This window comes from Chelonia mydas, chromosome 6 (genome assembly GCF_015237465.2).
Source record: "Chelonia mydas isolate rCheMyd1 chromosome 6, rCheMyd1.pri.v2, whole genome shotgun sequence".
In the NCBI taxonomy this organism is placed as follows: Eukaryota; Metazoa; Chordata; order Testudines; family Cheloniidae; genus Chelonia; species Chelonia mydas.
Genome location: NC_051246.2, coordinates 73,494,230 through 73,517,821, shown reverse-complemented (window position 1 = coordinate 73,517,821; position 23,592 = coordinate 73,494,230). Strand labels below are relative to the sequence as shown.

Sequence of the window (23,592 nt, the reverse complement as noted above, 5' to 3'; positions counted from 1 at the left end):
AATTTCTGGATGTGGATTTGACTTGAAGTTAGTGTTTCTGAAATGCACTCTCTTGGATTTTTCAGTTTCATTCCTATTTCCCTCTCTAGTATGCAGTAAACACAGCTCCTACTCCAGAAGACCTGATTTTCAGCCAGTACATTTATCGCCCCAAGCTGCAGATTTATGAAGAAGATTGCCAGGTTCTCTCTCAGATGATAGAAGAGTAAGAGAGGGGTTGTTTTTTTTGTCATTCACAGGGAATGTTAGTTTTTTTGTTTGTTAACCCATCATCTTAGATTTGGCTGCATGAAGGATGGCCTGAAGGGAGTAATTCCATTATTTTCCAATGGACAGGTGGAAAAAAGTTCAAGACTGTAGTAAGCCTGTTTAATTTTAAACAAGTATCATTTAAACCTATGGGTTAAAGCTGAACGTGGGAAAGTCTTGGTAGGACTTGTGGGTGTGGAGGTGGGTAGAGACAAATCTGCCAACAGTGATTTAATTTGTTCTTTAATCTCCTCTGACCTGTAAATGTAACTTAATGTTAACAAAAGTAAACGTTTTTATCAAAGCCGATAAAAGATAGCAAACAGAAGAAAGATCATGGTGGATTATAATCTGCCATTATCTGTTCAATTCTCCAGAATTTATCAAATTAAAATACAGACAGTACGATATCCCAGAGACTTAAGTTTTCCTGTTCATGATTGATTCTAGTATCTGATTCTTTAGTCACACTGCAGTTAAACTACTAAAACAAAATATAGGAAATGGAATGTAAAAGCCGTCCTAAAAACTTAACAACCATAACACCAATTCCATTTCCTCCTCCTTTGTTCCCTGAACAACTCTTCCCTGCATGCTCAGCCTTCCCTAAAAAAAAAAAAAAAAAAAAAAAAAAAGACAGCTGGGGAAAACATGAGCTTTGCATCATATTCTGTAGATCATCAAATCTGGGCTTGTGCAGATTTGAGATGGAAATAAATTCCAGGTTGCCTCTTGTTTAAACCAATGGACTGTTAGCTTTACTGTCATGGATAATCTAACACAGTATCTCACAGGAAGAGGCAGTCTCTCAAGTAATCAAGGAAAAAGCCACTTGGGAATTTATAGCTCAAAAACACCACCTTAAACTTCACCTGGAACACAGCTAGTAATCAATGGAGATATCAGAGCAGCAGATGTTTAATGTGCTTTCAGCATGAAAGCAAGCTGCAATTTTCAGATTACTTGAACTTCTATTTCATTGCAATAATCCAGCTTCAAGGTGACAAAAGACTTGATAACCATAGCATGGTCAATATTAAAAAAAAAAAAAATGGTACAGCCTTTATGCCCCAGGCCGAGGATAAAAATAAAAATCACTTTTGGCAAATTTTTACATGGATATCCAACAAAATCTCCAAGTTGTGAATAAAACTGTAGGTTTATCCTGTTAATTGGCGTAGGTTCTGATATAATGGGAATTACTTCTGGGTGCCTTACTTATCCTGTAAACATTATGGATGAAATCTTGGCCCCACTGAAGTCAAAGGCAAAACTCCCATTGACTTGAGTGGGGTCAGGATTTCATCCTTAGTCACCTTGATCTCATCCATGCCCCAATCTTAGACACCAAATAAGTCACTGCACTGAACCAGCCAGTTCAGATATGGAAATAAATTGAATGACAACAGCATACTGAGGATGTTACCTGCAGCTACTCACTAACTCTCCCAGCAGCCTTACATTAACCTTGAGCAAGAGGAGTATGAATATAAACCTCGGAGATCAGTCAGTCCAGTTAGTTTTACTTCTGAGGTTTTTTTCCTATAAATATAGGAACCACACTTAAGCTGTACCCACAGTACCCATACTATTCACATAGCCACAATAGTACAAATGGAACTGAATTGGGTCGGAAATGCTTCTTTAAGAATAAAGCAGCTATACAGCAGTTAGAAACCAACAGTTCTACTTTCATTCTGATATAGCAGTCTTCATGCATTGAATTCCCTGGACAACAAAAAGAGATTATGCCCCTTTATTCTACATAAATTCACACTTCTGGAGTTTGACGACCTGTAATTTTGTAACTGGGATTAAAGAATAACATAATTAAGTGTAAAGAAATTGAGGAGATTAAATATTCTGTGAAGACTACCTCCTTCACAATGTGGTTTGTTAGGAATTTTTAATCAAAAGAGGGGTAATATCCAAAAGATAGTGAAAGGGCAGTGAAGGAGTCAGGTCTGACAAGTTAGTCAAAGGCACTGAGTCCTACTTAAAAATACTTACATCTCCATGCTTAGTTAAAACTCAGTGTAGTAGATTTGCATAAAATGCATAACCTCTTGTGTGCTGGCTTACATGGCTATAACAAGACCGTTCTCTGACCTTTTTCATATTTCAGTTTAAAGTTATGTGCAGGAGTCCAGGATAAACTTTTGGTGGATGTGAATAAGAGCCTCTGGGAGGTGATGAGGACCTTCTCTGACAAAGAGGTAATACCAACTGTTGCAGTCTTATTGCATGCAGTTATAAAAACTTGAATGGTGACTGGACATGACTTGCTAATTGTGGGACAAAAGGCAAATTATTATTATAGATCCAAAACTGGCTAGGAGACAGGAAATAAAGAGCTGGAATCAACAATGATTGATTTTCATCATGGCAAAAAGTTAACAGCAGAATAGCTAAGAATTGTATATTAGGTCTTGTGCTTAGTATATTAACAGTCTGGAAAAGGGGAGTGAGTTGTAAGGTAGCAAAATTTCATAGGTTCTCAGGCCAGAAGGGACCATTTGGATTATCATGTCTCACTTCTTGTATAACACAGGCTGTAGAACTTCCCCAAAATAATCCCGAGAGTATAGTTTTAGAAAAATATCCAATCTTAATTTTTAAAATTGTCAGCGATGGAGAATCCACAGGATCCTTGGTAAATTGTTTTAACTGTTAAAAATTTACCCCATATTTCTAGTCTGAATTTGTTTAGTTTCAGTCTTCAGTTTGAGAGTGATACAAAGTTATTTGGCTTAGTTGAGTTCAGAGAAGACTTAGGAATTTCAGAGGGACCTAACTAAGCTAGGAGAATTGACTACACAATGGCAGATGATGACCAGTGTTGACAAATGCAAAGTAATGAACGTTGGATGGAAAAATTTGAACTACTCGTACACCTTTCTGGATTCTAAATTAATTCATCAACTCAGGAAAAGAATCGGCATGTCACTGTAGACCATGCAATGAAGAATTCTGCTCAGTGCACTCCTACAGTCAGAAGAGCAAACAAGATGTTAGGATGTGTAACGAATGTTATGGATAAGGCTGTCTGTCACAGAGGTCATGGAAGTCACGGATTCCATGAGTTTCCATGACCTCCGTGACTTCTGCAGCGGTCTGTGCTGGCTCAGAGGCTGCCTGAGCCAGGCAGCCCCTGGGCCGGCAGCAGCAGCAGTTTGGGTGTGTGGGAGGGGGCTCAGGGCTGTGGGAGGGGGTTGAGGTGCAGGGCGGCGCTTACCTGGGGGAGGGGCTCCCCGGCTCCCACTGGCATGTTCCTGTAGCTCCTAGGACTGAGTAGGGAGCCTAGTAAGGGGTAGGAAGCCCCTCCTCCCCCAGCACCAGCAGGGGTCCCAGGCCACGTGCTGCCACTTGAGTCTCCTTCCCCCGCCTCCAACCACCAGCAGGGGTCCTGGGCCACCCGCTCCCTCAGCACCCATGGCCCCCTGGCCCAAGTTTACTGCCTGTGTCCTGTCCATGACTTTTACTGAAAATACCCATGACTAAAACGTAGCCTTAGTTACGGATAATACAGAAAATATTATGCTATTATATAAATCAGTAGGCTGCCTCCCATCTGGAATGCTGTATGCAGCATTGGTCACTCCATCTCAGAAAGGGGTATTAGAGTTGGCAAGGGTTTGGAGAAAGACAATGAGAATGATTAGGGACATGGAAAAATTCTTATATGAAGAAATTGAAAACATTTGGATCTGAAAAAAGAGGGGACAAATAAAAGTATACAAAATAATTAATAGTATTGAGAAAGTAGATCAGGAGCTTCACTGTCTCAATACAAGAACAAGGGGACATTCAGTGAACCTGGAACATGGTTAAATCAAAAGTGATAAAGAAATACTTTATCACACGATTCATAATTAAACTGTGGAACTCATTGTCATAGGATTATGTCATTGAGGCCAAGACCTTAGCAGGATTCAGAGAAGGGTTGGACATCATTATGGATAACAACTTTTGGATATTTTTGTTATAGCTAATGCTAACAAATGTTGCAAGAGATACTAAACCAATCTCTATTAGGGATTAGAATGAAACCTTCATGTGGAGGTAGATTGTCATGTATCTGCATGTCTAGAGTGTGGCTGGTGTGTGTCTTTCACCCTCCCCTGAAGCTTGGAGAGCTGGCCACTGTTGGAGCCAAGATATTGGACTAGATGAACCACAAATGTAATTCAGTATGGCAATACCATATATATATTGTAGAGTTTTGCTAAGTGTCTCAAATAACCAGGGCAACAAATTTCAGAGTACTTACCGTATATACTCATTCATAAGCCGAATATTTTTGGTAAAAAAGTGTTGCATCAAAGAGTGGGGGTCAGGTTATAAATGGGTCTACACCAAAATTTGATGATTTTAAACTCTACATGAAATCATTGAATTGAATATCTAATACATGGTCGTTTTGTTTACCTGGAGCGTTCCCAGGCACGGAGCCCCTCAGCTCCCTGTGGCCGCGGTTCGCCGTTCCCAGCCAACGGGAGCTTGAACGGCGAACCGCAGCCACAAGGAGCTGAGGGGCTTCGTGCCTGTGAACGCTCCAGATAAACAAAATGTCCCAACCCGCCAGCGGCTTACCCTGATGGGCCAGGAGCCAAAGTTTGCCAACCCCTGAAATATAAGGTCGGCTTATGAAAGGGTCATATAGTTTTTACTATTTTTACCTATCCATCTTGGGGGTGGGGGTCGGCTTATAAATGAACGGGCTAATGAATGAGGCTATACAGTAAGGCAAAAAAAATACATATCACTCCTTTTATGTTCTGAAAGCTCCTCTTCTCTGGTTATTGGACATAAGTGTCCAATGCTATTGGTGTTTAGATACTTTGTGTGCTACTCTACCTTTTGAATAAGGGATTTCCAATTTGCTAAGTCTGTGCAAAGAATAAAGTACTAAATTGTATTGAGCCTGATTATCATTATGGAACTTCCTGACCCAAATGTTTGATTCCTAGTGTGTAGCACCCTGTGTGGATACAAAATTTTTATCTGCATCCGATCCACAAACGTGGCCCCTGTCCCAAAGAGGATTGTGATGGACTTCCTTGGGGTGCAGCCTGGAACTGGGATACCGCTGAGACCTCTGGCATACCAGCCTGGGCCCCCTCTCACGTTGTGAGGCAGTGACAAGCTGCAGTCCTCTCCAGGCCTTATTCTTACACAGCCATACACAAGCTGGGACACCCCAAGCTGCAGTTACATGAATGCTTCTCCTAGCCAGTCATGAACCAAGAATAGAGAGGTTCCAGCCAGCTTCACCCCCCTTCCCCCCAACTCCACAGCCTAGGACCCCAGAGCTGTACCAGCTTGCGCTGGTCAAAAGCCTGACCAGTGTAAGTTTATTTCCCTGTCCACCCCTCACTCAATGTGGAGAGGACAATGCACCAGCTCCTGTTCCTGAGCAGATTTACCTTTGCACTTCAAACACCACACGGTTTTAGTAAAAATATAAAACAAATTTATTATCTACAGAAATATTTTAAGTGATTATAAGTAATAGTGTACAGATCAAAGTTGGTTACCTAAGAAATAAATAAAATTACAACCTAAATTTTATAAACTAGACAGGATTTGAAATAAGCAGTGTTTTACCCTGATGGTACCAGTAGTCCACCAATCTTCCATACACAGGCAGTGTTTTCTTCTTTCTCGCCTGGGACCCCCTTCCCCAGATCAGTCTTTGTTCCTAAGGTGTTTCCAGGTGATGTGTTGTAGGGGGAGTTAGGCCAGTGGTGATGTCATTTCCCCCCTTTTATAGCTTCTTCCATGTGGAGGGGACTTCATTGCTCCAAGCAAAGCCCCAGCTCAGTTAGTGGAAAAATACTGACACAGGATGGAGTTTAATATCACATGACCTAGTCATGTGCCCTTGTGTGCTTCGATGAGTCATAGCAGCCATTACCCATATATTGGCTCAAGTGTCCACAGGAAAACTCATCAGGTGAGGCTAAGCTTTTCCCATGGCCCATTGTTTTCGTTGATGGGCCATTACCTTGAATAGACCCATCACAATGTGCCACCTAGAGTGGATGTAAATTACCTTATGGGAGTTACCCAAGAGAGAGCACACTTGAAATACAGATGCATAGTCAAATATTCATAACTCCAGATACAAAAATGATACATGCATACATATAGGATAATCATATGCAGCAAACCATAACTTTTCCATTCACACCTCACATGACATATTTTGTACAAGATGCATCATAATCATATCATTATCATATCACTATGGTGAATATGGAATGCAGTTTCACAAGGATATCTGCAGATTTGCAGGACTCTAGATATAAAACTTGGATCCGCATTCATCCGTGATCCGCAAACATGGTCCATGGATATCCACAGATTTGCTGGGCTCTACTTGTGACTTTCATATGCTGCTACTAGACAGTTGAATCAGTCCCAAAGACTAACTTTATGTAACTTTCTAATTCACCTTGCCTATTGTTCTTCCCATCCATTGCAGCTGAAGAACTTTGGAACAGAGTTGAATAAAATGAAATCCTGTTTCACCAAGAAGAGTAAAGTCCTGGCTCACAAGGGGAAAGTGAAATTGTATGACCATTTGGTGCAGAACACACAGGTATTAGGGTTGGAGAAGGGAAGAGGGTGGTAAAGAGCCATTAGGGATTCCTGATTTATTTATTTCATTTATATTTAAAATGTGTAAGGTGAGTTGGGACTATCAAATCATGCACATAACTATCCTATGTAAATATGCATTCTACTACTTTTAATCTCCTACTTATTCCCTCATATTGTGGAATCTTATTTTAAATTTGATTGTGAACACTTTAGGGCAGGGGCAATATCTTTCTATGCACTTACACAGTGGGGACCTTGCTCCTGATTCAGACCTGTGGATGCTACACACTACAAAGTATAAAAGGGGAAGGGGAGAGTAGCAATGACATGGGCACTGCTATCTTCTTATGGTGTGATCATATTGCACTACAAGTAATGAGAGAGTGGGGATATCAGCATAGGCCACCAGTCAGAGAAATAAATGGAGCATTTGTCCCATTGTGAAGGACATCTCAGAATTTGCTTATTTCTTAAAGGGTCGAACAGGTTAGCATTTGCTCAAAAAACTGTCTTCTCAGTTAGCACCCTGCATCATCTCTCCTCTTCCTGAGAAAAGTGATTGAAAGATTATGGCAAAGCAGCTCTGGTGTCATCTGAAATCCTGTGATTGCCTTAACTGCTGTCTATCTGGTTTTAGGTCAAAGTATGATAGACTGCATTGGCTTCATTGGTCCATTTCCTAGCAAGCAGAGATCAGTGTGAGAGTCCTAGAAAACCAGAATTATTATTTAAATACAGCCATAGATTTATGTGAAAATATATTACCAAACAAAACTGAAACATAATTGTTCAATTTTACTCTTAGATCCAATGGGAGAAACTACAGTCAAGAATAGCAAAAATGGATGAATTCCTCAGGGAGATGGATAGTTGTCTTTTTGCTCTGGAAACGGGTAAGTGTTTCAGATCCTAGTTCAAGAATTTTCATTTACTGGAGTATAAACACCTCTTAACTTCTTTGGAAGAGCTACTATTCCAGAGGTGGTCAAACTACGGCCCTCGGGCCACATCTGGCCCACAGGACCGTGCTGCCCAGCCCTTGAGCTCCCGGACGGGGAGGCTAGCTCCTGGCCCCGCCCCTGCTGTCCCCCCTTTCCAGCAGCCACGCGGGCAGCGTGGCTTGTGCCTGCCCACCTCCCAGGCTTTCCAATAAGCCAGTCCTGCCTCTCCGAGTGGTATGGTAAGGAGGTGGTTGGGGGTTGGATAAGGGGCAGGGGGACAGGGAATGGGGTGGTTGGATGGGGCAGAGGTTCTGGGGTGGGACGGTCAGAGGACGGGGAGCAGGGGGCGATTGGATAGACGGAGTCCCGGGGGGGCCTCTCGGGGGTGGGGGGATGGATAGGGGTCTGGGCAGTCAGGGAGCAGGGGGTGGTTGGATGGGGTAGAGATTCTGGGAGGGGGTGGTTAGAGGACAGGGAACATGGGAGGTTGGATAGGCGTGGGAGTCTTGGGGGGGGGGGGGCCTGTCAGGGAGCGGGGGTGTGGATAGGGGTTGGGGCAGTCAGGGGACAGGGAGCAGGGGGGGTTGGATAGGGGCTGGGGTCTGGGGTGGCAGTTGGGGCAGGAGGTCCTGGGGGGGGTTGGATGGGTGGGGGGATCTGAGGGGGAAGTCAGGGGGTGAGAAGTGGGAGTGGGCAGATAGGGGGCGGGGACCAGGCTGTTTGGGGAGGCAAAGCCTTTCCTACCCGGCCCTCCATACAGTTTCCCAACCCTGATGTGGCCCTTGGGTCAAAAAGTTTGCCCACCCCTGTACTATTCAAATGATCACTTACAAGCAGAAACTAGCAAAGGGGTGTTGGAGCATTACAAGTCCTGTACTGTGAGTAACTTGTCTGTATGAGGCTGGTTGGATAGGCCTGTGATTATAGATTTGGCTTAAGGGAACCTTGTAAGTAGGACGTGGAGACTAAGTGACCAGTTTGATTGTTGTTTTTTCCTAATATATTTCAGTGCTCAAGACAAATGTGCACCGTGAGTTTCAAAATTGCTATAATGGGATACAGCACAAATAAGATTTTTACCCACCATCCACTGCTACCTGAAATTTTCTGTGTAAACTCTAGAACTACAGGCTTCTTGTCACATGTGTCCATATTGTCATTTTTGACAAAGTAAAACTGCAGCTCGTTATTATAATAGCTGAAGACAGCTGAAACCTAAACATTGAGCCTGACTGACTGATACAAAGAGGCTGAATTCCTGTAGAAGTCACTGCTGTGCTTCAGAATAGTGTGGTAGGTAGAGAATGGCTTCTAATGCTTTTTTCCTTTAGTTACTAAGTTGGAAGAATGTGAAGCAGATATCAGTGATCCAGTGTCAGAGTGGGAGTCCAAAGTGAGAAACTCTGAGAAAGGTAATGGGGCCAGCTGAGGTGTATTTCCATTAATGAACTCTGGGGATGGAAAGGTTTGTGGCCCAGAGTAGGGGATATCTACCTCCAGGCTAGTGTGAAAGCAAACACTGAAGGTGGGCATCTTACCACCACAGTTATCTTCACTGGGTTGGGAGATGGCTATCCACAAAAACCATCCTTTCTGCATTTTGTCTTTTTTCTGGAAAATCAGAACTTGGAATACAATGAGCTGAAAAGAACATGGGCCAGCTATAGTGCATTGTTCTCCAAGTGCTGAATCATTGCCCATTTCTACTGACATCCTAGAAAGGGTAATTACCATCACTCTGGGGTCTCTCCTGATGTTGAGAACCAGGGCTGCACAGCCAGTCGGGTTTTTTTTCATGCTTCTCATACTGCTTGCAGATCTCTTTCATAGCTTTTTTTAAATTTCTTAGAACTTGAAAACCTCAAAGTCCAAGAAGAGGAGCTTCAAAGGTAGAATTTCGCACAATGATTCTTTTACATCTATTTAAAGCCTGCATGTGCACTAAGGTTCTAGAGATTGAATCAGGGTGCTTTGTCTTCCCAGGAGCATCTGATTTTGTTGCTATATTTCTGTAGGGATCTGTCAAATCTGGAGGTTCAGAAGAAGCAGGGGTTTTCTGAGATAAACCGTCTGAAGAATAAAGCAAGTGACTGTGAGGAGCTCCTTGACAAATACAAGTAAGAGAAGGGAAGGGTCTTCACCTTTGATTCTTATCCCAGAGATCAACCAGTTTCCTCTCCCCACATTGGTAGTGCTAATGTATTTTTAATTGATGCGACATTTGGGAGCCTATCTCCTGGCAATATAGAATTAGCAGTAAAGCTTCTGTGAGTTTAGTGCATAGTAGGATGCACTGATTTTATATACAAAAGAGACATTGCAAAATCTCTTCCTATAGCAGTCTCCTCCCCTTCCAAAATGAGTATTTTTGTTTTAATGTTTAGTGTTACCTCTCAATAGAAGACAAAATTTTAAATATTTCCTGGAAGGTCATGCTACTGTTTCCATCTGTCCACAGGGACAGCAAAATGCCAGCTTCCATTAGCACATTTATGTGGTGCTAGATGTTGTACGTACATCTAGTACTTTTATCTTTTTCCACTTTGTGTCTTTGTTTGTAACTCACGTTTTTCTTCTTTAGCTTCACTGAATGGGAGATCAGTGAATGGAGCGATCAACAGGCAGTGTTCACCTTCCTTTATGATTCTATAGAACTGACTATTACATTTGGACCACCAGTGGGTGAGTGGCAAAATTTGGCAGGAGCTTTCTCTGGCTTACAAACCAAAAGGTTTACGTAATATAAATCCATCAGATCAGGCTGACCTTATACTAGTAGGAGAGGGCAAACATACTAGAATGGAAGCACTCAAACTGTGAGTTACGGTAGTTATGGATTGGAGTCTGGGCCTGATTTTTTTTTAACAAAAGGATTAAATTATACAACCTGGATGTCTGCTCTAGAGAGAGATTTCTGAGGTGTTAGGAAGTGCACATAGTCTGGAAATACACCCTTATAATACGGTTTGTTTTTGGTCTCTCACAGATGGTGCTATTTTCAATCGCAATCCCTGCAAAAAGATTGTTGATATGAGCTTTGAATCTCTGTTGGATGGTAAGGCTCTGAAGTGGCTTGCTGCTCTGGTCCGTGGGTTTGCCGTTTTGTGGGAAGGCATCTGCACACTTGCACTTTATCTGCAAGTGCATTGCCTGGCAGTGCCAAACAGAGATTATCGATTACAAATATAAACAGTTCTGAAGAATAATTCTTTCTTTTGTCTTACAGAAGAAAAAGCTCCACTCTCATCATGTCTAGTCCAAAGGCTCATCTTCCAGTTTATTGAAAGTCAGGGTTCCTGGCATACAAAATGCACAACAATGGACCACCTGCCCCAGGTAATGTTCCAAGAAGCTAAACTACAGAGCCCTGAGAAGATGATCATGGAATCTATTCTGTTCAACAGAATAAAGATGATATTCTTTAACAATGATTTCTTAAAATAAAGTTTAGCCTTGAATTAATTCATATTCTGCTGCTTAAGTGTTTGCCATAAGGAAAGTGATTCTAAAGCTGTAGTTTCAATCAATCATAAATCATACAGTAAAGTATCTGGTTCTGCTCTGAATGGTTACTCTGTATAACTGTAGATTCCTCAATCAATAGATCTGTTCCTTGATTGATGTCTGCTTGCTTTACGATTGAAATGTTTTACTGCTTCTTTTAGTACTACAGAGACAGAACAACCATCCAGGACAGAAATTCTATTCTGGTTCCTACATAATTAATAGAATAGTGGTTTTAATTGCAGAACCAAATTTGGCCTTCCCACAACGATGCAGAGGTATGTTTGAGAGCAGAATTCGGGCAGCGGAATTTTTATCTGTGGTGATACTTGAGCAGTTTCATTTTTAGATCCCAGACTGAGTGTAGAGCTAGCAGTTAAGATTGTGGGTTTTTTTATGTATTTTCTAGAGTAGAACTGCAATTTAAAATGTTATGTAGCTTACAAGAGTAAACTCTAATATGATTACTTTATCTGATTGTCCACTTAGATGCTGCATGAGGTCTCATTAGTGGTGAATCGCTGTCGACTCTTAGGAGAAGAGATTGTGTTTCTGAACAGATGGGGTGGAAAGTTTAATCTTCTGAAGACAGAAGTGGACAATACAAAGTGAGTGATTAAAGATCACACCTACTGCAATTCAACACCAAAAAAGTGCTGTTAGTGACTACTCACAAACAGAAGACTTAAAACACACTTTCTGTCTAACTTTAATAATGGAAGCCAGCTGACATCCAAAAACTTCATTGTTTTTGTGTTTTTTACAAATTCAGCACCTTTTTAAAAAACAAAACCCTAACTTCAGAATAGCAGAAAATGAACAGTTCAGGGATTCTGTCAGCTTCCTTACTGACATATCTTTCATCACTTGCTACCTGCCACTTTGATACATACCTCTATCCAAAGCATTAGATCAGGGAGTCAGGACCAAGAGTTCTTCAGGTAGATGTAGCTGTGTATTCCACTTAGGTGTATGCGCACCCAACACACTGGAGCTAGGAGAATTTTGCTTAGCACTACCAGTAGAGGGGCAATGCTCATCCCTCGTGGCCACAGCCCCTCTCTGACTCTATGGGTCAGCATCACCCCGAAACCTCCACCCAGCCCCTCCCAGATCCTTCTTTCCCCTTGTGGCTGGAGTTGTTTGCTCTGTGTGGTCTTAACCTCTCACTATTTTAGTGTCTTTTCTAGTTGTATATAATTAATTAGTACACTTAGTGGTAGTTAAATTAGGGTTAGCTGTATTTAGTTAAGTATTCCCTTCTGATGCCCTTACCAGGGTTTAAACATGGTATATTGTGTCAGGGAGTGATCCCTAACAATTCTTCAGACGTGGAGTTTGTGGTGTTTGGGTGAGGCCCACAAGGAGCAGTGTTCGATCTGTAAATCAGTCACAAAATGAACTCAAGTAGCTAAGGGCCTTTGCCTAAAACAGCACCTGCTTGAAGACGCCATGTGGCTTGCTTCAACACCGAGACCCTTGTTGGATCAGAGGTCACCCTCAGGTTCTGAGAGTGCTGCCACTTTGTGCCCTGGAGCAGGTGTCTCTCCGAAGAAACAGAGGAGCTGTTCCCTGTGGCATGTACCAACGAAAAGGTCATGTAAGGCCAATCAAGACTACTCTAGATCTTGTGGGGACTCTTTTGCCTCTTCCAGGAAGAGCATGGAGCAGCACAGAGTTAGTGCTAACCTCCCTACCGCTCCCCAGGACTCAGTAGGGATGTTAGAGACCCTGTTAGATTGTTTCCATGTTGGTACCATACCAGGTGGCTGCAGACCTCCTTTGCCTTTCTGCCCCGACCTCTCCTTTGGTCCTGGACTATGCCACGGCTGAGTCATTTTTAGCCCCATTGGCTGGACAGGCCACTGAACCCTTAGGTCTGTTGACACTACACCCCAGTGTTCCCCTTCCACAGTCTGGAACTGGGGAAGTACCAGGCTCAATGGAAGGGACCTTAGCACTGGGAAGCTCCTTGGCACTGTTGCAGTTGGAGCTGCAGGTGTTACTGTGGTGGCACTCATCACCTTCCACTTCAGCACCGTCAATCACCTTGGTACCAGGGCTGACTTTGGGGTCGACTCTGTTTCCAGTGGTGGAAGTAATGGAGGTGTACTCAGTGCCAGCGATACCACTTCCACCATCTGTCAGTTTTCTCTTCGTTGTGGGCTACGGATGAGCCAGACTGATTGCTCTCACCCTCAGGGCTGGCTCGACCTTTATCCTCTTAAGCCCAGGACTCATCAGCATCCAGATTGGGATCTTCCTTCTCCTCTCCCACTCTCCATTGTCTGACTCGCATCGGGAGCCATTTATGGAACACTGGCAATCAGAATTGGTGCTTGTCTTGTGGTCAGGAAGCCTATTGGCCACCAATGCCCTTACCTATACCTGTGGAATCCATGGATGCTCCTCATCTTGCCCTAAGGTGAGGTCACCAGGCAGGTCTGTGGCAGTGACCATCAAGCCACCATAGGTCCAGGCACCAGTAAACCTTCCCATCACCTCCAGCCTCGTCCATCCAGGTCCATTGGTCCTGAAGCAGGATCTGGCTCTGGCACATTTAACCACTTCCTCTTTATCCCCGAACAATTCTGTACTGCCAAGCTCTTCCTCTCCTTCATTACCAGAGGATGTCAAGGCATACCAGGACCTCCCTGGGTATTCAGGAGGAGTTTCTCTAGAATACCCATATGTTTTGGATCTCTTGCAGCCATCTATCCCTGGGAGAGTCACCCTTCCTACTAACAGTGCACTCCTAGAGCTTGCTAAGGTTCTCTGGAGCACTCTGGATTCAATACTGCCTAATGTGAAACCCATGGAGAAATTCTACTTCATTCCAGTGCAGGGATTTGAGGGGTTTTAGTCCCATAATGCCTCAAATTCCATGGTTGTAACTGCGGTGAACAATAGAGCCCAACAGGGCAGGTTTATTTCCACTTCCAACGACAAGAACTCTAGATAGATGGTCCTGGTGGGTAGGAAGATTTACACCTTCTCTTCCTTGCAGATGTGTATTGCTGACCAGCAGGCACTGCTGTCCAAATACGATTTTGTGAACTGGATGGCTATGTCTAAGTTTGCAAACTAGCTGCCTGAAGCCTCGAGGAAGGACTTTCAGGCATTTATCACTGAGGGCTGGTTGGTGGCTAAGACTTCGTTGCAGTCTGCACTGGATGTGGCGAATAGTTCAGCCAGAGTGATGGCCTTGGCAGTGACCATGAGAAAAGCATCTTAGCTGCTGAATTTGGGCACTGCTCGCAACAGGCCATAGAGGATTTGCCCTTCGATGGACAAATGCTTTGTTTGACAAGATGGATGAGATTCTACACTCTAGGGCTACCCTACAGTTCTCGGGGGTGTACACACCGGCAGTGGAGAGGGACCACTGCTGTGATTAATATCAGCAGCAGTATCATCCACAGCATGCATTTGGGCAGCCTTTCCCTCCCCCACGACAGCAGGACTACCCCAGAAAGGGGCATAGGTCCCAGAGGAGGAGGCATTCGGGTCTGGGGTTTGGCCAATCCCACACACCTTCACCTGGCACCCCCCGAGCACCTGTTTTGACTCCTTGGTCCAGAGCAGTGTTCCAGGGGTCACTCCCTTCTTCCCGTACCCTTTGTTTGGGGACTGGCTGGCTCGTTTTCACGATGCTTGGGGTTTGATCTCCCCAGACAGCTGGGTCCTAAGCACCATCAGATTGGGCTAAGCCATCCAGTTCCTTTCCACCTCTCTACCGACCCTCCCTCCCCATTCCTCTTCAGGGACCCCTCTCATGAGATAGTGCTCCTCGAGCAGGTTTGCTTGCTACTGGCTTTGAGAGCAGTGGAAGATGTTCTGCCAGAACGCTGGGGTCAAGGCTTCTAATCTCAGTACTTTCTGGTGTCCAGATCCAAGGAAGAAATGAGACCTATTCTTGACCTTCACGGCCTCAACAAATATATCAGATACATGAGGTTCTGAATGGTCACTCTATCGACTATCCTCCCTGTGTTGTCTCAGAATGTCTGGTTTGCTGCTCCGAACCTTCAGGACACGATTCACATGGTGATTTTGCCAAGCCTTAGAGTATTCCTTTGATTCATCATAGTGGAGCGCCGTTTTCAGTATATGGTGCTTCCCATTGACCTGTCTTTCGCCCTTGGGGTTTTTACCAACTGCATGGTTGTGGTGATGGTGTACCTCAGGAAGAAAAAAATCAACATCTTCCTGTACCTGGATGACTGGTTACTGAAAGGCAGGTCCAGAGAGGAAGTCCTTTCCCACGTCGATGCTACGTTGCGCTTGCTTGACCGTCTGGGTCTTTTTGCTTGACTGTCTGGGTCTCAGTAAGTTAACTTTGGTTCTTGCGCAGAAAATAGAGTTCATTGGGATCCTAATAAACTCTACGAGTTTGAGAGCATTTTTGCCTACCAAGAGCTTTCAGGTGATTTGCTACCTTTGCCTCGGTCTGTAGTCTCAGTCTTCCACAACAGTTCGGACATTTGCAGGGCTGCTAAGTGGGCATCCATCCATACATTTACGAACCATTATGCCATTATCGCATCTGCCAGGGAAGAAGCAAGCTTTGGTAGGGCTGTCCTGTAATCTTTGTTTGGGTAGGCTGTAAGCCAGCGGTGGGCACACTTTTTGGGCCGAGGGCCACATCTAGGTGGGGAGATTGTATGCAGGGCAGGGGGTTGGGGTGCAGGAGGGAGGGCAGGGGGTGAGAGGGTGCGGTGTGCAAAAACTGGCTCAGGGCAAGGGATTGGGGCAGAGGAGGGGTGCAGGGTGTATGGGGGGGGCTCAGGGAAGAGGGGTTGGGGTGCAGGAGGGGTGTGGACTGCGGGAGGGAGCTCAGGGCAGGGCATAGGGGTGCACAGGGGTGCAGGGTGCAGGCAGGGGGCTTAGGGAAGGGAGTTGGGGGACAGGGTGCAGGAGGGGTTCAGGCTCAGGCCCAGCACCGCTTACCTAAAGTGGCTCTGGGGTGGCAGTAGCGCACACTGGGGCAAGGGCAGGCTCCCTCCCTGCCTGCCTGCCCTGGCCCCATGCCGCGCCACTCCAGGAAGCAGCCCGAACCATGTCCCTGCACGGTCCCTGGTGGGGAGGGGAGGGGGACACAGGACTCTGTGTGCTGCCCTTGCCATGCCTCCAGGTACCTCCCCCGAAGCTCCCATTAGCCGTGGTTCCCCGTTCCCAGCCAATGGAAGCTGCAGGGGGCGGTGCCTGGAGGCAAGGGCAGCGCACGGAGCCCTCTGCCCGCCACTCCCGGGGCCCCAGGAAAATGGTTCCGGCCGCTTCTGAGAACAGCGCGGGGCCTTCGGCAACACAGGGGGTAATCCTGCGGGCTGGATCGAAAGCCCTGAGGGCCTGGACCCAGCTCGTGGCCTGTAGTTTGCCCACCCCTGCGATAAGCCCTGCCTTCTGGGGTGGAGGGTACTGCTTGTGAGTCACCTAAGTGGAATACACTGCTGCATCTGTTTGAAGAAGAAATGGTTACTTACTGTAACTGTGGTTCTTTGAGATGTGATGCAGATGTGTATTCTGTGACCCACTTCTGTCCCCTCTGCATCGGAGTCTAGTCTCTGCACGTTGGTGTGAAGGAACTGAGGGGGGTTGGGGCACCCCCACCTCATATGGCCAAAGGCTGTGGCCACAAGGCACAAGCACTCCCCATTTATGGTACTGCTAGGCAAAATTCTCTGGCTTCGGTGTGCTGGGTGCGCACACATCTAAGTGGAATACACAGCTGCATCACATCTCAAAGAATCTCAGTTACAGTAAGTAACTGTCTTTTTCTTACAGTTGGTCTTCAGGGGAAAAAAATCAAAACAGCAAAGCGAAGACATCTTAAGTTTGCTTCAGACAGGTAGAAAAACACATTGCTTAACTTCAAGTTCATTTAAAGCACAGTAATCCTTCATTTTCCCAGTTCCCACTTTCCCATGGTGCTTCCTTGTCCTGTGGCATGGCTAGGCTGAGCTGGACAAGTACTTACTCTTCACTGCAGGATCCCTCTTCCAGATTTCCATTGCCTCTTTGTATCCCTGTTCTAGTTAACCCTTTCTCTTTGTTCCTTAATGTGGGGTATATACACATCATCACAGGCTGGATTTTTTTGGTAATATCCCTCATTAATGCCCTGTGTCCCTCATCACAACATAACAAAAGAAAAGGCAGTACTCTTTAGCGAGGTCAACAAAACAAATATGCAGTTACATATTTGGAGAAATGAGGTTTGTTTGTTTTATTTTTTGAAGGGTGGAAATCCAGAAAAGGAATCTTTCCTCTCCCTTCCTGCCCTAGTCCTTCCAAAACAATTCTGCCTTAAGACAAAATGTGACATATTAACCTTTAGGGAGATTGGTTTCTTCTGAGGGGAACTTGGGCCTTATTACTTAAAATGGGAAGATTCCTTCAACCTTACCCACTGCTACACTATAAACAAATTCTATTGATGCTCTTCAAGAATATAAAGTGAGGCTGTGTGTAACGTCTGTGTTAAGACACTAGTCTTTCACATCTGGAGACACAATTTCAAAGGAAGCTGTATTATAGGAAGCCATGACTTAACCCTCTGCATGTACATTTTGTTTTCCATGCAGAGTGAAGCTCTTGTTCTCCACTTCCACAGCTTTTGCAAAGTTTGAGGTGACTCTCTCTCTATCTGCCAACTACCCATCAGCTCCACTCCCTTTCACTGTCCAAAAATGGATTGGGAGCCTTGGGTGAGTAGCACAAGCAGAAGAATAAAGGACTTTGGGCATACTTTTCACTTCAAAGCAGGGAACAGGAAGTTTAAATGCTAAGAAGTATACTGTCAGAAGCTCACCTGAGGTGATGATTTCTTTTTGTCTTTCCCAGCCATGATGAAATTTCTGCTGTTCTGTCCAATGTGCCACTGGGCACCAACTACCTGACGAGAATGGTCAAAATGATTCATCATAACTTGCTCCAGGGTTCCCTGATCATTCACTAAATCCACTCAGGTCAATACAGTTCTCAAGCTGGATGTCTGTCCTCTTCAAACTTACAAGAGTTGCCAGCTTCTTTCAGTGCTATGAGAATCTGATTTAGCAACTGACTGTGAAATTGTCCAATATTTAAACCACTGAAATGAAATCTCAGTAAGTCTACTACCAAATACCTCTCCTATACTAAAGCATGCTGAGGGAATGCAGAAATCTCTGTAGAGCCAAGGAGGAATTTCAGATGGCTTCCATTAATTTGTCCCACTTTTCTCATATTTTTTTCCTCTTCCCCAACCCCTCCAGCCACTGCTGGTTTTGGTTTCCCTTTTGTTACACTCTGCCACATAAAAGAAATTCTAGCTCCTTTAACCACCAGAATTAGCCTGGTAATTTATCTCTGGTCTGTTATTACCAAGGGCTATTGTCTATCTTCAAAGGCTTGCATGACTGGAAGTTATTATCACTAACTAGCCCAGATTTCAAGTTTGATTATATCAGCTGACTGGAATGTCTCTCAGATCACAGAAACTATAATTCTGGTTTCTGCTGCTTGACAAAATTATAACTTACGAAATTCATAAATGTCACGCACACAGTTAGAAGCTTCTCTTTAAGGTTACAGATCCCTGTTTCTAACCATTGATTTTGCAGCGCAACAGACCCCAAAGTCACATGGATCAAGTTGTGAACTTTTCATTGTGGAATTTGGTTCTAATCATTCTGCACATAGATCCTTTTCTATTGCTAAGGTGTTAAGCTATTTGATGCACTTACTTAGGCTAGGCTCCCTATTTCTGAAAGGGGTAAGAAGGCTAGATATGTAAATCTGCTTTTGCTTAGTGTATTCAGGAGGTGACATGATAGATCCAGCCCTTCTGAACATCTCCTATCAAGCACACTTCTAGCACCGACCATTTTGATACTATCTTGCTTGAGGTAGCTGTTTCCTTAGAAAAAAAACTCTGTGGTGATTTTCATTAAATAGATGGACTTTTCTCTGCCTAAACAGAGACCCAGATAGTGTTTGCTCTGTTTTTATCTGCAGTATTGGTACAAATGGTTATAATAGATACAACAAATCCAGCTAAACAAATTCCAGCTATCTGAAAATGTCTTGTGATGTGTACTATGGTCTCAGAAACAAGCAGCTCTTTTAGTTGTATTTCAGTCAAATTGATCATGTTTTGCTTAATTATTTTTATAATTAAGTTTCTAAAGAAACTTTTAGTAATTTTAATGAAACTGCCACTACTAGAATTTTTTGCTTTACCTTTATGGGTACTTTATGGCAAAACCTTTTTCTAAATTTCATCATAAATGCATTTTTCTTCCAAATACAGTCTCCTTTACCTGTCCTCCTTTTGTATCCTCACTGGAATAGGATCCTTGTTTAGCAAACCATCCATATCATTGCTTTTCTTTAACTCTTTGTACTGATACTGGTAATAGATAAACTAGTAACAAATTCTAAACATTTGCTGAATGCCCTGGAGAAGTTGGTATATAATTTGCCACAGAAATCACTAACTGACATCCTGTCTGTCCCCAAGTTTCCTATAAATTGCATGAGCTGTAATGTTCTAGGAGCCTTAAGGAGCAATCAGTGCACTATATTTCAGTGTTAGTCTTTGTAGCAAATTTTGTTCATAGAGACTGAATTCTTTGGTTTCAAAACTAGGAGATCTGGATAATACCCTTGGCATACTCTGGACTGTTTTATTAGTCTTAATAAAGTATATTCTTCAGATTGTCGGGACTGATATGGTCATGTCCTGGGTGTACAGACACTGTTCCTATGGTGTTAAAGCATCTAGCACTTCTCAACTCTCCATTCTGTAGGTGCCTGACTGTTTCTATATGCCTGTAAAGTATAAGAATTTTAAAATGTGTTTTCAGATGTTTAAGCATTGATATATTTTTATGAAGTGTTCTGGTTTTTCCAATTTTTCCTTCTACATAAGGTAGTGAAAAGCTCATTAAACATTTGTATCATTAATACTTTCCTTCTCTTCTTTACTGTGAAATAATTTAGAAGTTAAATGGATATTGTCAACTCATATCAGATTTCCATCTGAAAATGTATCTAATAGCATGGGAGTAACTTGTGTCATTACCTGTAAATTATTACAGCAATATTTTTCATCTGTCTTTTGTTTGTAAATTTGACTCTGTGTTTGTGTGTGTGTTCCACTGATTCTCCTGTGTATAGTCTTAATTTCCTCCCATTGTCTGTGAATGACTTTCACAAAACAGGAGAAAAAATATATATAAAAATACCCTAGGAAAATGACCACAAACTGGCAGAAGACTCTTGAGATGCAGTACCAGAAACTACTTTTAATGCATTTAAAAATATATATTTAAATTGACGAAGTCTTGATATTTTTAACCAGCAGAGGGTGCTCCTGCAATACTTCATAAAGTGCTGTGCTGCATGGCGGTAAACGAATTGTCTGAGAGACATCAAAGAAAAACTAAGCCAAGAACATCAGGGGAGTACAAGGACTGGGGTGGAATATGGTGAATTGTCTGATCAGAGCGATCTTTGTAGCTGCTCTAGTTGGAGACCTAGAGGGTAGGGGAAATAGCAGAGAGAATGTAAGCACAGCAGAAATGAAGCAGCTCTAATCTTGCATATAATTTTTATTCATAGTGTGTGTGTACCATGAACTCCTCCAAGGGTTTTAGAAGTTGACATTAACGGCATATTGTCATTCAAAGAGTAATTTCCCCCAGTTTTCCTCTACGGTTTCAGACTTGACTTATGACTCTAAATGTCATGAGGTATTAGTATCTCCACAGAAGTAATATACCTACTACAATTAATTTGCAAAGATAAATTCAATTAGAACCTAATTTCTAAAGTTTTCACAATTATTCTGCATATGCCCATTGTTCAGTCAGGCAACTCCATGAATAACTCTGTAAAGTATCTGATCATTTGCGTCTTCAATTTGATTCTCTGAAAGTGTTGAGCTGGGTTAGAACCCAACACCTCTGAATCCCGGGCCTGTGCCTCTTTTTCGAAAGCCTGGGTAGTTGTTAGATTTTGCATAAAGAGAGAAAGATGACTTCCAGTATGAGTAATCTACAAATGACAGTATTTGCTCCTTTTTAAATTCTTTTATCATAAGAATACAATGCCATCTGTAGAAGAGGCTGGTGATGCAAAAGAAGGAACATGAGTGAGAACTACCCTATTTTAATATACACTAGGGCTGTCAAGCGATTAAAAAAAAAATCACGATTAATTGTGCGATTAAAAAAAATCACGATTAATTGTGCGATTAAACAATAATAGAATACTATTTATTTAAATATTTTGGGTGTTTTCTACATTTTCAAATATATTGATTTCAATTACAACACAGAGTACGACATGTATACTGCTCACTTTATCTAACAACTACCCAAGCTTTCGAAAAAGAGGCACAGGCCTGGGATTCAGAGGTGTTGGGTTCTAAACCCAGCTCAACACTTTAAGAGAATCAAATTTTTTATTAGATATTTGCACTGTAAAAAACAAAAGAAATAGTATTTTTCAATTCACCTAATACAAATACTGTAGTGCAATCTCTTTATCATGAAAGTTGAACTTACAAATGTAAAATTATGAAAAAAAACCCTGCATTAAAAAATAAAACAATCTAAAACTTTAGAGCCTACAAGTCCACTCAGTCCTATTTCTTGTTCAGCCAGTCACTCAAACAAGTTTGTTTACATTTGCAGGAGATAATGCTGCCCACTTCTTGTTCACAATGTCACCTGAAAGTGAGGACAGATGTTCTCATGGCACTGTTGTAGCTAGCATCGCAAGATATTTACATGCCAGATATGCTAAAGATTCATATGTCCCTTCATGCTTCAACCACCATTCCAGAGGACATGTGTCCATGCTGATGACTGGTTCTGCTCAATAACAATCCAAAGCAGTGTGGACTGGTACATGTTCATTTTCATCATCTGAGTCAGATGCCACCAGCAGAAGACTGATTTTCTTTTTTGGTGGTTCAGGTTCTGTAGTTCCGCATCAAAGTGTTGCTCTTTTAAGACTTCAGAAAGCATGCTCCACACCTCATCCCTCTCAGATTTTGGAAGGCACTTCAGATTCTTAAACTTTTGGTAGAGTGCTGTAGCTATCTTGAGAAATCTCACATTGGTACCTTCTTTGCGTTTTGTCAAATCGGCAGCGAAAGTGTTCTTAAAATGAACATGTGCTGAATCATCATCCGAGACTGCCATAACATGAAATATATGGCAGAATGGAGGTAAAACAGAGCTGGAGACATACAATTTTCCCCCAAGGAGCTACAAATTTAATTAACACATTTTTTTAATGAGAGTCATCAGCATGGAAGCATGTCCTCTGGAATGGTGGCTGAAGCATGAAGGGACATACGAATGTTTAGCATATCTGGCATGTAAATATCTTGCAATGCTGGCTACAAAAGTCCCATGCGAATGCCTGTTCTCACGTTCTGATGACGTAAATAAGAAGAGGGCAGCATTATCTCCCATAAATGTAAACAAACTTGTTTATCTTAGCTATTGGCTGAACCAAGAAGTAGGACTGAGTGGACCTGTAGGCTCTAAAGTTTTGCATTGTTTTGTTTTTGAGTCCAGTTATGTAACCCAAAAAAACTACATTTGTAAGTTGCACTTTCATGATCGAGACTGCACTACAATACTTGTATGAGGTGCACTGAAAAATACTATTCCTTTTATTTATCATATTTACAGTGCAAATATTTGTAATCAAAAATATAAAATGAGCACTGTATACTTTGTATTCTGTGTTGTAATTGAAATCAGTATATTTGAAAATGTAGAAAAACATCCAAAAATATTTAATAAATTTCATTTGGTAGTCTATTGTGTAACAGTGTGATTAAAACTGTGATTAATTGCAATTTTTTTAATTGCAATTAATTTTTTTGAGTTAATCGCGTGAGTTAACTGCGATTAATCGACAGCCCTAATATAAGCACTCAACTTAAATCCTAACTTGACTGTGGTGTTCTGTCTTGATAGTTTTTATAGATATTGGTAAAACATGGTAATTGTACTTATTGTACTTTCATTTATCTGATTTAATTTGAAACACCTGTTTTTGACTGTAAATATTAAGTGATGTACAGGCATCTAAAATAACCAATTACAAAACAATCATTCGTGTAAAATAAACAGTGTATGTTTCAGGAGGGGTTCAAATTTGACTAATGGTTTGTTTACACAGGGAATTATTCCAGAATAGCTATTCCTGATTAACTCTCTGTGTAGAAGTTTTTATTTCAGAATAAATCCAAAATAGCTATTTCACTTTAAATTCACACCTTCCCTTA

At 42.6% G+C, this 23,592-nt stretch overlaps 1 protein-coding gene across 1 annotated transcript in view; it reads left to right on the top strand.

Annotated features, from left to right (window-relative positions):
* The window catches only part of KNL1 (kinetochore scaffold 1), a 46,758-nt gene extending 26,512 nt beyond the window's left edge, over window positions 1-20,246 (top strand). Inside the window, 13 exon segments of the mRNA XM_043549071.1 lie at window positions 90-205; window positions 2,375-2,465; window positions 6,737-6,853; window positions 7,661-7,748; window positions 9,128-9,208; window positions 9,646-9,685; window positions 9,812-9,913; window positions 10,378-10,478; window positions 10,783-10,851; window positions 11,023-11,132; window positions 11,790-11,908; window positions 17,885-18,007; window positions 18,144-20,246. Coding sequence (XP_043405006.1) covers window positions 90-205; window positions 2,375-2,465; window positions 6,737-6,853; window positions 7,661-7,748; window positions 9,128-9,208; window positions 9,646-9,685; window positions 9,812-9,913; window positions 10,378-10,478; window positions 10,783-10,851; window positions 11,023-11,132; window positions 11,790-11,908; window positions 17,885-18,007; window positions 18,144-18,258 — 1,272 coding nt within the window. The 3' untranslated portion in view covers window positions 18,259-20,246.
* The last annotated feature ends 3,346 nt before the right edge of the window (window positions 20,247-23,592 follow it).